Raw genomic sequence first — 14,022 nt, forward strand, 5'->3', positions numbered from 1 at the left:
TGAAACTCGAATACAAGCCCCTACGGTGTCCTTGACTCCGGCCGGAGCCGAGGAAAACATTACTCTGTCGGCTCCTATTATTTTATCGGAACCGACATCTAGAAAGAGGTCCCGCTCTCCATCTATTGGCTCCGTTCATTCGGCTCCAGCATCACCCTTGCTGTCTGAACAGAGCCATAGATCTCACTCTTCTAGGTCTTCCAGGTTATCCGACCATGACCTTCAGAGAGTAGTGAGTCGACTTCTTAAGTCCGAGGCATTAGCCCAGATGCTTCAAAGTCCGACTCAACAGTCGAGACCTACTCCTACCACTCAAACTATTCCTCCTCTGACTCTTTTGAGTTCGGAGCCGGGGCGGCTCGGACCCGAGACTATGGTGGCGTTGGAACCGATACCTTTGTCTTCGGTTCCGTCGTCTGCTCCGATGTCTTTTTTGGAAGAATCTCGGCGCTGGACTTCCCTTGTCGGCTCCGAGGGGGCGAGTGGCATCGGACCCTTGTCCGACCCCGCTCTCCCTCTCGGTGCTTCAGCGCTGGTGAGTTTGGCTCCGACATCGGCCTCGGAGCCATCACTGTCGGTGCCGGGGGAGGTCTTCAGTTTTTCGGAACGGAGACCTCCGGCTCTGCCTGACAGGGGTGCCTTCGAGGTCATGAGGAGCGTGTTAGAACCAGGTTCTACTCCACAGTCTGTTCTTTCTGCCCCTCCCCCTATGGTGCCTCCGGTGATTTCGACTCACTCTCTCATCCCCGACCGTAGAGAGCCAGCTCCTCAAGTTTCCCCTGTGGGGATCTCCTCCTCTTCCGAGGCCTCTCCTGACCCTGTAGGAGAGTCCCCTAGGAAGAGGCAGTGTAAGAGGAAGCACATTGACTCCCCTGAGTCTGTCACCTCTGACACTGATTTAGAGGATTCTGAAGGTTCCCCTTGTTCCCCCTCTGAAGATGTCTCCTTTGCAGACATCCTTGAAATCTTAAAACAGAGGGGGAATTGGCCACCCCTCAACCCTTCAGAGGATGAATCAGTGTACCTTGAGGCGTTTGGCTCTCACCCTTCCACCTCCTGGGTGTCCCCTCCCTTTGACCCCCTTATGCAAGTGGTGGCAAAGAAGGCTTAGGCGGCTCCTGACTCAGTGGAACCCACCCCCAGGAGACCATCAAAATTCATCACGGCCCCCATGGATAAAGAATTTCTGACCAAAGGCGTCTCTGTTGATGCTATGGTGGTGGCTGCGGCTACCAAGAAGGAGTTAGCTGATCCTTCGGTGCCTGTTCATCCTCCTAATAAGGAGTCTAGGTCGATGGACAGGTACGGGAAGCAGATGTTCTCGTCAGCGACCTTTACTATGAGATCGCTGAATTACCTGTGTCATTTTACTCGACTTCAGAGGGACTTACTCAAGGAAGCGAGTGAAATGTTGAAGGACCCAACAGCTGCGGGTTTTCAGGATAGGATGAACTCTCAGCTGGCTACCCTTAATTCTATAACCAACTCCTCCATGTGCCTCCTTTCATATGCGGCTGATGGAGCAAGTAGAGTGGCAGGTACAGGTGTAGCCTTGCGTAGGCACACCTGGATGCGACTTTGTAACTTTGCGGACCCTTTTAAGGTGTCCTTCACGAATTCCCCCTTTGATGGATCATCCCTCTTTGGTCCTCAAGTGAAGGAAACCCTGACTAGGTGCGAGACTGATGGCAAAACCCTTTCTGCCGTCGGAGTCCGTTTTTCTACTCCTTCTAGACCTTACCCCAAAGGTCAGAAGGGGGGAAAGATGTGGTTCCGTAAACAATCTCAAGGAGACTTGCCTGACGCAAAGAGTCAATTCCCCTCTAGAGGTAGAGGGGGGAACAACAATGGTAGATGCCGTCCTAAAGGCAGAGGGGGCCCGCAGAATCAGGGCAGTCGAGAATCCTTTTCCGACAAGCCCTTTCAGCATCCCTGAGGTGTTGCCCGACTGTCCACCTTTGGAGGCAGTCGGGGGAAGGTTGTCACTGTACCCAAAAGCCTGGCTATCCCTAACTCAAGACAAGTAGGGTACAGTCCATCATTTCCGAAGGCTACAGAATCCCTTTCCTTTTCATTCCGAAGCTGTCCAAAAAATCCCTTCCAGACGTTCCACCCAGTCAAAGGGAGCAAGCAGCATTAGAAATTTCAAAGCTGCTCGCAAAAAAAGCCATTCAACCAGTGCCAGCAGACCCAAGTAGGATCCGGAACCTACTCCAAATTCTTTTTGGTTCCAAAGAAAACAGGGGACTGGAGACCCATTTTGGATCTCAGCAACTTGAACAAGTTTATCAAGAAAACAAAGTTCCGGATGGTCACGCTGCAGTCCATTCTTCCCCTTTTGGGGCGGGACAGCTGGATGTGCCCTATAGATCTCCAGGATGCGTACTATCACATCAAGATGAATCGACGCTCCAGGAGGTTTCTCCGCTTCAGGCTGGGAACCAGTCATTTTCAATTCAGAGCCCTGCCCTTTGGTCTCACTACAGCTCCCCGAGTGTTTACCAAATGCATGGCAGTGATAGCCTCTCATCTGAGACGACAAGGATTCCAGGTGTTTCCTTATTTAGACGACTGGCTCCTTACAGCCCCCACCAAGTATCTTCTACTCATCACCAGAGACTACACCTTTCAGACATGTCAGGCGCTAGGCATTTCAATAAACTACGAAAAGTCTGTCTTGTCACCTTGTTGTGTTATTACTTTCATAGGCGCAAATCTAGACACAGTCAATATGTCAGCCAGACTCACAGAGCAGAGGATAGCAGACATACACAAACAGGTCTTTCTTATCTTGCAGACCAACAAGGTCAAAGCCAGACGGATCCTGAAAGTCTTGGGGATTATGGCGGTGGCCATCCCTCTCCTACCATTAGCACGCTTCCATATGAGGATTTTACAATGGATGCTCTTCACACAATGGTCTTATCAAAGCCTCCCAATGTCCCATCCTATTCGGATAACTCAATCGTGCAAGAATCATCTCTCTTGGTGGATCACATCTCCTCAGCTCCTCCTAGGGAGACCTTTCGCCCCTCCCCCTCTGGTTGCTACAGTGACAATGGACGCCTCCCTGATCGGGTGGGGGGGGCATTTCCAGGGCAGGACAGTCCAGGGCATGTGGCAACCGTTCGAGTGCCACTTGCACATAAACATTCTAGAGATGAGAGCAGCGCTTCTAGCGTTGCAAGCCCTACAAGACTCTCTTCCCAAGGGAACTATAGCAATCCAAACAGACAACATGTCTGTAGTGTGGTACATCAACAAACAAGGCGGAACCAGATCTTACCCCCTATGTCGAGAGGCACTCAGACTGTGGCAATGGGCGATTTCTTCTCACCGATTTCTGTTAGCAACGCACATCCCCGGGAAGTCCAACGTGATTGCAGACAAATTGAGCAGAGCTATTCTCATGCCTCACGAGTGGTCTCTGAAAGTTTTTCGAAAGTGGGGCAGGCCTTGCTGCAACCTTTTCGCTACTCCCCAAAACAGCAAGTGCGACGATTTTTTCACCCTCTTTCCCCAACCAGGCCACCCCAGCAGAGACGCTTTAGTACACGTTTGGCCCCAGGGACTTCTATATGCCTTTCCTCCCTTCCCACTGATATCTCAATTAATTCAGAAAGCCATCGCTCAGAAAGCTTCCATGATCCTCATTGCTCCTTACTGGCCTCGACAGGTTTGGTTCCCATTTCTTCACCGTTATCTGTTGGAACAACCTTGGCATCTGGACCCAGTTCCAGACCTCTTGACCCATCAGTCGGGTCAGTTGCACCACTCCTTCCCTCTCTGAACCTCACAGCTTGGTTCCTCCAATTCCGACCTTAGCCAGGCTTCCTTTGATATCTCACTCAGTTAGAGATATCTTAATACCTCTCATAAATCTTCCACTCGGAAGATTTATCATAACAAGTGGAAGCGTTTTTCCTATTGGGCAGTCAAAGAATATAGATCCTTTCACTGCTTCTATTCAAACAGTTCTAGACTTTCTAGCGAACTTTTCCATGCAGGTTCGTCCCCATCTACCATTAGAGTTCAATTGGCTGCAATTTCGAACTTTCATGTTGGAGTCTCAGAGTCCTCTATTATGTCTCACAAACTCTGCAAGGCCTTTTTAAAGGGAGTCTTTCTACTCAAACCACCCATCAGAGATCCTCCTCCTCAATGGGATCTCAATTTGGTTCTGGCATCCTTAATTCTTCCCCCCTTTGAACCTGCGGCTTCATGTTGTATAAAATTACTTTCGTGGAAGACACTCTTTTTAGTAGCTATCACCTCAGCTAGAAGAGTCTCTGAACTTCATGCTCTGTGTAGTCGACCCCCTTATCTAGTATTTCATAAAGACAGAGTCTCCTTGCGTACTAACCCGTCCTTTTTGCCCAAAGTAGCTTCATTGGCAAATTTGAACCAAACCATTGAGCTTCCTGTTTTCTTACCAAATTACTCTTAATAGGTCAGAACAAAAGTTACACTGTTAGATATTCATCGCCAACTTAGGTACTATTTAGACAGGACCAAACAATTCAGGAAGTCTGACCAACTGTTTGTTTCTTATGCAGAAGGTAGAATGGGCCTTCCAGTCTCTAAAGTCTCTCTCTCTAGATGGCTTACTTCGTTGATTACCCTAGTGTATGAGATAAGACATCAACGGTTGCCATCCAAACCCAGGGCTCATTCAACTAGAGCTTTAGCCACTTCTGTAGCTTTCCAAGATAGGCTGCCTATTGATTTGATTTGTTCTGCAGCTACTTGGGCTTCTCCCCATACCTTCATTTCTCATTATAAGTTGGACTTGGCCTCTAGAGACCGAGCCAACTTTGGTTCCACTGTACTCAAGAGTCTGTTCCGATAGGCCACCCGGAACAAGGTGCTAGGGACGTGGTCCCATCCAGCAAGAATGAAGGCAAGATTGACAACTTAACATTTAGAAGTTATGTACCTACCATAACGTTCCATGTTAGTTGTCTTCTTCTCGCCTTCTTTCTTGCGTCCCACCCTCCTTCCCCCTAGCCAGGACAGACCTAGAAGAGTTTCTTTCTTTGTTCCTTATGGAATTTTATTGCTGGCCTTAGCTTTCAAACGAGATCTGAGGAGTTACCGCCTAGCATTGTGGGATATAGGGGAGCCTCGAGCCGGTGGAACTAGCTCTCGAGCTTTTAGAGTGGCCGAGTCAGAGCCGAGGATCGGCTCCGAACCCATCCAGCAAGAAAGAAGGCGAGAAGAAGACAACTAACATGGAACATTATGGTAGGTACATAACTTCTAATTTTTAAACCACTAACAAACAGCTCTGCTTAGGCCCTCCCAAATTACATCATTTTGACACTTAGGTTTTCCCAGTATTTACATTACATCATTTTGACACTTAGTCTGGAGCTCCCAGGCAAACAAACTGCATTATTTAGCAAGCTAATACCTGCTCAGGAAACTACAACAATAAAAGACATTTCACATGTACACTCTAGCAATCATTCCTTAAGTTAATACTATAGAAAGAATGTGTTCAGCCAGTTGCTTCGGCACCACCATTTTTTTAGATAATTGTAACTTCAAATAACATTTGAAAGGCTTGGCTTGATTTTCCTTACAGCAGATGGCAATGTTGCAACAATCTTGAAGTTCACATTTTACAGTGTTTTCTTTCATTTAAAAACACAAGCCTGTATTTTACATTTATTTATACAAATGATAGAATTATGTATCAAATTCTATTTGACTAGGCTGGCAGCCTTCGCCCATCTTTCCACAATCTTCACAGAGCATATAAAATATTGTGTGATAACTATAAGAATCAATCAGAGGAGGTTAGAAAGGATTGGGAAGAGAGATTGGATAAGCAATTCGAAAAGAAAGAATGGGGGATATATTTATCTCTCGCAAATGTGCAACAAAGTCTAGAAGATTTAACATCTTTGCTTGGAATTATTTGTATAGGTATTTTTATACCCCAAGTAGACTTCAAAGAATTTTTCCCTCAGGTAGACAGCAAATGTTGGAGGTGTAATGGGGAAGAAAAGTGGTAACTGGAAACATATTTTCTAGGAATTTAACGAGTTAACAGACTCTAAAGATTCCCTGCAGACTGCTCTGTCAAAGATACTGGGTGAGCAAATTGGTGTAACTAAGGAAATTAGTTTTTGAGCTATCATACAGAATTGGCATTGCCTAGACATAGTAAGGCCTTGCTGAGTCTAATTATGGTGGCCTCCAAAAAACAGTAACTAAAAAATGGAAATCAAAGTCTAAACCAACTTTACTAGAAGTAGTGAATGTAGTAAGAGAGGTAAAACAACTGGAATTGCGATCTTTAGAAAAGGATAAGATAAAATTACATAGGAAAATGTGAATTGTGGGAACAATGCATGTAGAGGAGGAATGAGGTTTAAAAGAAGGCAGGATTTGAATGAGCTATGTAATGTTTGACTGACAATGACTGGCTAGATTATAAGTGATGTATAATGTTTACAACTAAAATTATGTCAATATGGTTTGTTTTAATTTATATAAATATATGATTGTCTGTATCATATGTAATAATTTAATAAAGATGTTTCTTAAAAAAGGTAGCAGGTTACTAGAAAATCATATATTAGCAAATGACGGAGGTTTTCTAGTAACAACATAACCAGCACCCATTCAGGGCTTATTTTTCTGTGGTTTTACAGTATTTGTGTGCGTTACTATCCCATGACCTTTTTTCCTCTATCAGGGTTCATTTATTGCCTATTTCAGCATGTCTGCCTATGGATCCAACTGTTTCAAGGCATTCTCATGCCATAATGTTTTTTTAACAGAGTTTTACTTAATAGGCCTGTAAGAAAATTGGTGGCCCCTTCATGGAATCGTAATTTTGTGTTAGAGAAACCATTTGGACAAGGTAATTTGGCTGACTGGAAAAGAATTTTACTCATTGCTCTGACCTCTACAAGAAGTGCATCTGAGTTGAAAGCTCTTATGGTGAGTTAGCCCTTTCTCATTATCATAGTGACAGGGCTTCTTTGAGAACTAATCTGTCTTGTATGCCTAAAGTGGTATTTGAGTTTACTTTAAACCAAACTCTCCATTCCCCCATTTTCTTTACTGATCTAAAAAAATAAGTGGGGAAGGATGCTCCTTACCTTGAATGTCCATTGATAACTCTGGTACTTTCTTGAAAGAAGTAAATATTTCAGATCTTCAGATCAATTGCTCATTTCTTGTGAAGGTAAGAAGGGACAACCTGTGTCAAAGCAGATTATTTCCAAATGGTTGTACTCACCACAGCCAAACTATTCCAGGCAGGGTCAAGGGCCACTCCGCCAGGGCCTTTTCTTCATCTCTGGCATTTTTGAAAGGGTTGGACTCCTAGAAGTATGCTAGAAGGAGCAACATGGTCCTCTCTACATACCTTTTCAAAGCACTATGAGCTTGATTCTTTTTCTAGGTATAGATCACTAGGACAATTCTCCAGAGACTACTGGATGCTTCTTCTTCCATCTGCCAAAAGTAGTACATTAGGGTAATCTACCCATATAGCTATGGCTACTGCAGCACTGATCAATATCATGAACATAGTGCAGTTGTATAAGTAATTTACTATAACAATAGATGTTAGAATGATCAGTGCTGCAGTAGCCACTCTCTCCCATTCACCCCCCTTGTTTTTTGGTGTGTTTTTTGTTTTTTCTTTCATTGTCTTTTCAAGGCTCAGCCTCTGTTGTCAGGAAAGCTGTGAAGGGTTTGGTGCTCAAACTTGTCTTTTAGCCCACTCAGCTTGAGCTGCTAGACAGTTTGGGCACATGGAAAGTGCCCTGAAGTTTTAGAAGCTGGTCAGCTGTCATATCATTAACATGATATTACCTGTATAGCTAAGGCTACTGCAGCAGTGATCATTCAAACATACTGTTGTGGTAAGTTTATTTATGCAACTGTTCATTCTTGATGTGGATGTCAAGATTCACCATGAACTTTGCGTTTCAGTTGAATTTCTTGGCATCCATGTCTCGAACACACAAAGCGTTTATGATCACTAACCCTCTAATAATTCTGTACATCATAAGTGAGTACTTTACAAGTAATATAGAGTTGCTACAGTGTCAGAAAAATGCTTATATGGAAACGGTTTCCAAACAAAGTAGAATGCAGCCAGTGTCAATGAAAGAAAGAAACTTGCCAGTTTAGGCACCAAAAGGGGAAAAAACAGTATACTGTACAGTAGACTTTTTAAAGAGAATGCAAAATCCTTTGTTTTAAAAGATTGAGATTGCCTTTCCTCTGTAAATGTGCATAAAACATTTGATGCTTTATTTTCTTTCAGCAATGTGATTTGAGCAATATATCCGTACTTTCTGAATATACTTACTTACAGAAGTTGGTAATTCCACATAATAAAATACAAGGTAGGTGTATATATTGTATATTGTATTCCTAAAATGCAGATCACGCATGTATGAAACATAATAACAAATCTTGCAGAAGGGATACTGATGCACTGGTTATGTTTTCTTTAGAATCATTTATTTCTGCTACAGTTTTTTATTTAGAACTTTTTAAATAGTTTTTAGTTAAAATGACAGAAGTCTGTATTTTTTATGTATCAATATGCACATGGTTATCAAGCTACTTTGGGTCATTGTTCGTCATACTTCTTTTTCTTGTTTTTGATATTCAGTTGCTAGTATATGGAGGGAATACAATTCATTGCTCTTGTTGGTCCCTATGTAGGAGTTCATCTTTTTCTTCCACTGAGATGCCTGAAGAATTGGCAGTTTACTTTTAAGTGTATGACACTTGACCCATACACAGCAATTCAGTGATCTGTACTGCATTGTGAAATACAGCTGGTCTGTAGTTGTTAAAGCAGATCACCATGGAGATGTCCATATATATCATTAATTTTCCTATACAGTATGTTTGCAGTGGTTGTAGTTTGACAGCACATACTATAATGAAAGTTGTCCTTTTTGATATTTTTAATTAAGAAAACCCGTTTCACAGTTTCTTGGTGTTCATCTATATCCCATACATATTGTTAAAATGCAGTTACTTTGTTGACATTGGGATTTCCCATTTTCCAAGTGTCAAGTTTCTCACATTGACAGGTGCCCAGTCTGCCAGTACCGACCTTAAATGCAGAAAAAAATTATCTTCTTGAAATCACAAATAATCCTGATGTGCTGTTAAAAACATAGTCTACATTCTGTTTCCTGCCTCATACAGATCTTCAGGTATTTATATAACACTGCAGTCCCCAGACCATAGTGTCATCTTGTCTGCGGCAAGATACTTGCAGATGGCAAATCTGCCTTTGACCTTTCTGTAGAGAGAATGTAACCTTACCAGTATAATTTTTACTAAAACATTAAGATTGGCATCTCTGGAATCCATTCCTTACTCTCTGCACATTAGCAACTTTTGGTTATAGCTACCCAACTTGCCCCCGCAAAATAAAGGATTTTCATTGCTGTCCTCCCTAGCTCTGTCATTGGCAAAGGCATTGGGGATACCTGATTCATTCGTGCCAGTCATCCAACTATGAACATGGTGGGTAAACAATGTGCAGACTTCTTTTCCTGATTTTTTTTTTTTTTTATTGTACGGGGAGAAGTGGCAGCACAGATCAGCTTTTCTTCTTTTGTATTTGGAATTAGGTTTTTGTTGAAAAATTACCCTTGTGGTACGGTCCACCTTTTTGCTCTTGTTATCTGACTAAATAATGGGCAGAGCTGTGCTTCAGCTACATACTCTGCAGATAGTATTTAAATATAACTATATATTACATAGAGTCCTCCTTTTCCCCTTTTCAGACAGTAGTGTTCCTGTAGGTAGTTAGAGACTGTTATCAAATGAACATGTTTGCGGCTGAAAATCAAGAAATGATTCCAGAGAGTCAAGACTTTAAAGAGAGATCTTTTTTATTTTTTTTTGCCACCAACATTTACAGCAAAACATTGTCTTGCAATCCTGATGGTTTTCCATTCAAGTGCAGTGGGCGTTTCATTATTTGCCAAGGTTATATCACCTTTAGACAGATTCCCAGAGACCCACAAACTAAACTCCTTGAACTTCAACTTACCCTGAATAAGTCAAACATTAGCCTAGTACAGGACACCCTACATGTTCCTTGATGACCACTTAAGATTCCTAAATGTACTTGAAGAACTATTATTAAAAATACCTTGCTAATGGCAGATTTCATATACCCCTGAGTAAACAGGAGCACCTATATCTCCAAAGTTGAGATTCTTAGACTTGATAAATAAAAAATCCCTGGAACAGACATTTGACATATCAACTAAAGAATGTAATATTATTGATGTGGTCCTAACTAATACTACCAATACATTCACCACACCTCTAGCTTCTCCATCCCTAGGAAAGTGTAATCATAAACTTGGCTTGTAACCTTGTCTTTCAAAGTCTCTAAAGCCCCTGCAGTCAGTAATTCTGAATTCAAAGATTTCAGATGGGCAAACTTCATTAAGCTCTACGACAAGCTATTCAAATTCACTTGTAACATCATCAGACCTGACAAAGCTGCTGCTTATACAGAGGAGTTCTTTTTCCACATAGATAAGTGCATAGACCCAGCTATCCCTACTACAGCCAAATATAATAGGAAGTTTAAGAACAAACCACCTTTGTAATCCACCAATTTAAATAAACAAATGTAACAAGAGAAAAAAATTCTGAAATCATGTAACTAATCAAAAATCTATCATTTTAAAGATTGTATTGAGAATAGCAGTAATGAAATAAAAACGACTATCAGGGCCAGTAGCATAACTTCTCTCTCTTCTGTTTCTGCTGTTCTCGTTAGGGGTTGCCACAGTGAATCATCCTTTTTCATTTATTCCTGTCTTCTGCATCTTGCTGTGTCACATCAGCCACCTGCATGTCCTCTCTCACCACATCCATAAACTTTATCTTAGGCCTTCCTCTTTTCCTCTTACTGGGAAGCTCCATCCTTAGCATCTTTTTCCCAAAGTACCCAGCATCCCTCCTCAGCACATGTCAAAACCTAAGCAATCTCGCCTCTCTGACTTTGTCTCCAAACCGTCCAACCTGAGCTGACCCTCTAATATACTGATTCCTAATCATGTCCATCCTTGTCACACCCATTGCAAATCTTAACATCTTTAACTCTGCCACTTCCAGCTCTGACTTCTGCCTTTTTGTCAGTGCCACCATCACCAATCCATACAACATAGCTGGTAGACCTTCCCTTTCACTCTTACTGGTACCAGTAACAGTAAGCACAACTTGTAAACTTAAATTAGCTTCTGAAGCCACGGGTAATTATAAGTTCTTATTTAGTTACATTAGGAAACTTAAAAAAAAAAAAACACCCAGCAGTGTTCTGAATATATCCAAAATGGTACCACCCACTTAGACCCAGTAGACACAGGAAATACACTAGCAAACAAATTTAGTACAAACTTTACCCTTAAACAGCTCTCTTAATTTCACAAATTCCTGAATCTGTTACACCTCCAAATATCACAAAGGAATATTTACTGAAGGCAGTCTCTAGGATCAAAAATACTACTTCCTTGGGGCCTGATAATTTACCTGGATGCATAATGAATATGTAGAACTTCTTAAATTTTTTAACCTGAGCATAGGTACAGGATTTGTTCAAAAGTATGGCAAACTGCAGTGGTGATGTAGTCCTTACATGGGCCCAGGAAAATATAGATTCATTAGCCTGTCCCGTCTGATTTGCACTGTTATGGAACACATTATATCTGACCTCATAAACTATGATATCTAAATTTTTACCAGATTAGATATACATCAGTTTAGCTTTGTTAATGGGGAATCCTGCTTATGCAAATTAGTTAACTTATTCGGTAAAGTCATACAGGTTACAGATGGTGATCATTTTATTCACACAGCTTATTTGGATGTAACCAAAGCATTCAACACTGTACCTCATCCTGAAATTGCTTATAAGATAAGTGCCTTAAAAAAGTAGATCCATATGTGCTGAGGTGTATAACCACTGAAAGATAGAACCCACATAGTTAAGGTAGCCGGCCCCTTCTTGACAAGTCTAAATATCACTCATGGTGTGCCACAGGCCTCAGTACTGGGAACCTTTCTTTTTAGCATCTGCTTCTCTGACCTTCAGACCAGGAGTCAGGACATTTGGTTAACTAAACTTGCATATGTCTGCAAACTGGACATTATTGTCAACTTCTCCCTCTGATACCCATTCATTACAGTAGGAGCTAACCCTAATTAACAAATGGTATACAGAATAAGGGCTAAAATTAAATGCAAATAAAGTGTAGTATTATCACATTTGGTGAAGAGTGCCTCCGGTGTAGAATATAGCCAACACCTCACTCCAAACTGATAATGTAGTCAGGCATCTTGGAAGCTGAGTTGGTAATTCCTTATCCTTCAAACAACATATAACAATAGTGCTCAGAAAATCCTTTTGTTTAACACAACTAATTAAAAGTCAGAGAAGTTGTCAGCCCTCTGTATGCAACCCTAAATAGACTAATTACTGAATACAATGCCCCTTTTGAAGTATACCTTTCAAGACATCCTAAGCAACTGGATAATCATCAAGAGGCTCCTAACCAAGAAGATTGTTTTCCTAAAGTCCCTGAGCTACTAGGAAAGGCTTGAAGCACTCTCTCTTTATTCTGTCTCTGTTTGGTTCTTGTGAGTAGAGCTATGCCTTGCATTATGCACCATTAGGGACCCCATCTTATTTAATCTCCTATATCTTCATTGACGACAGAATCAGGGATTTAAATCTCCACCAGTATATGAATAAAAGATGCTAGAGAAGCAAATTTATTATTCCACACTGATCTCACCAATGCAAAAGACTTCCTCTGCAAGCATACAAAGTAACATCCCGGCATCCTTCAAATTAAACTTAGATGATTCGATGGTTACCCATACATTTACTGAAGAGCTGACCTGTTTTGCCTTTCTTGAGAAGGGGAGTACATTATGAAAGTCAGTATTGGCAAGGCATAAATCATCTTAAGACTGAGTAAATGCCTTGTATTTGCAATAATTTTATGATCCAAGGCTCTTCTGATGAAGTAGGGAGTGAAGAATGTGTGGAGTCAAGGTACAGACTCAGTAGAAATTATGATTCCTAGAACTAATTTATTAATGGAGAAACTTGAATTCAGTAAGTGGGGATTTTGTAATAGCAAAATCCCCTTAAATTATCAAATGGAATGGCATTTAATGTCTCCTCAGGAACATTTGAATACATATTTTCACAGGGAAAACCTTTGGGATCCAACTTCAAAATCCCTCATTGTAGGCTTTTTCATCTTCACCAGATAAACATCTTTTTATTTTTTTAAAATAAGAAACATGTTTATTAAATTATCACATCTGACATAGGCAGTCATACATTTATATAAATGAAAACAAACCATATTGACATATTTTAGTTGCATATGTTATACATCACTTGTAATCTATCCAGTCATTGCCAGTCAAACATTACAAAGCTCATTCAATTCCTGCCTTCTCTGAAACTTCATTCCTCCTCCAAAACATCAATGTATTGTTCCCACATTTGTTCTATGTAATTTGCTCCTACCCAATTCTAAAGATCACGCTTCCAGTTGTTTTATCCCTGTTACTGTATTCTGTACTTCTAGTACAGTTGGTTGAGACCTTCATTTTCATTTTCCAGTAATTGCTTTTTTTTGTCAGTCACTAGAATTAAACAGCACAGCTTTACTATGTCTAGGCAATTCTGATTCTGTATCATAGCTCAAAAAATAAGTCCCTTTGTTACCCCAATTTGCACACCCAGTATTTCTGTTAGAGTAGTCTGCAGGGAATTTTTAAAGTCTGCCAACTCATTACACTCCCAAAAAATATGTTCACAATTGCCTCTTTCTTCCCCATCACACCTCTAACATTTGCAATCTACCTGAGGAAAATCCTTTGGAGTCTGCTTGGGATATAAAAAATAAATATACAAACACTTCTGAGCAAAGATTCTAAATCTTATAGACTTGTTGCATATTTGAGAGCATACATGTACCCCCCATT

At 41.3% G+C, this 14,022-nt stretch overlaps 1 protein-coding gene across 2 annotated transcripts in view; it reads left to right on the forward strand.

The window, feature by feature from the left end:
• LRGUK (leucine rich repeats and guanylate kinase domain containing) overlaps positions 1–14,022 on the forward strand; it is a 1,953,320-nt gene that overhangs the window by 78,287 nt on the left and 1,861,011 nt on the right. For both annotated transcript variants that reach the window (XM_044088664.1, XM_044088665.1), the window contains one exon: positions 8,294–8,375. In XM_044088664.1, the coding sequence (XP_043944599.1) occupies positions 8,294–8,375 (82 nt within the window). The remainder of the gene's footprint in view (positions 1–8,293; positions 8,376–14,022) is intronic.

The sequence above is a fragment of the Protopterus annectens genome, chromosome 11.part0 (genome assembly GCF_019279795.1).
Source record: "Protopterus annectens isolate FY-2018-M chromosome 11.part0, PAN1.0, whole genome shotgun sequence".
NCBI classification, from domain to species: Eukaryota; Metazoa; Chordata; order Ceratodontiformes; family Protopteridae; genus Protopterus; species Protopterus annectens.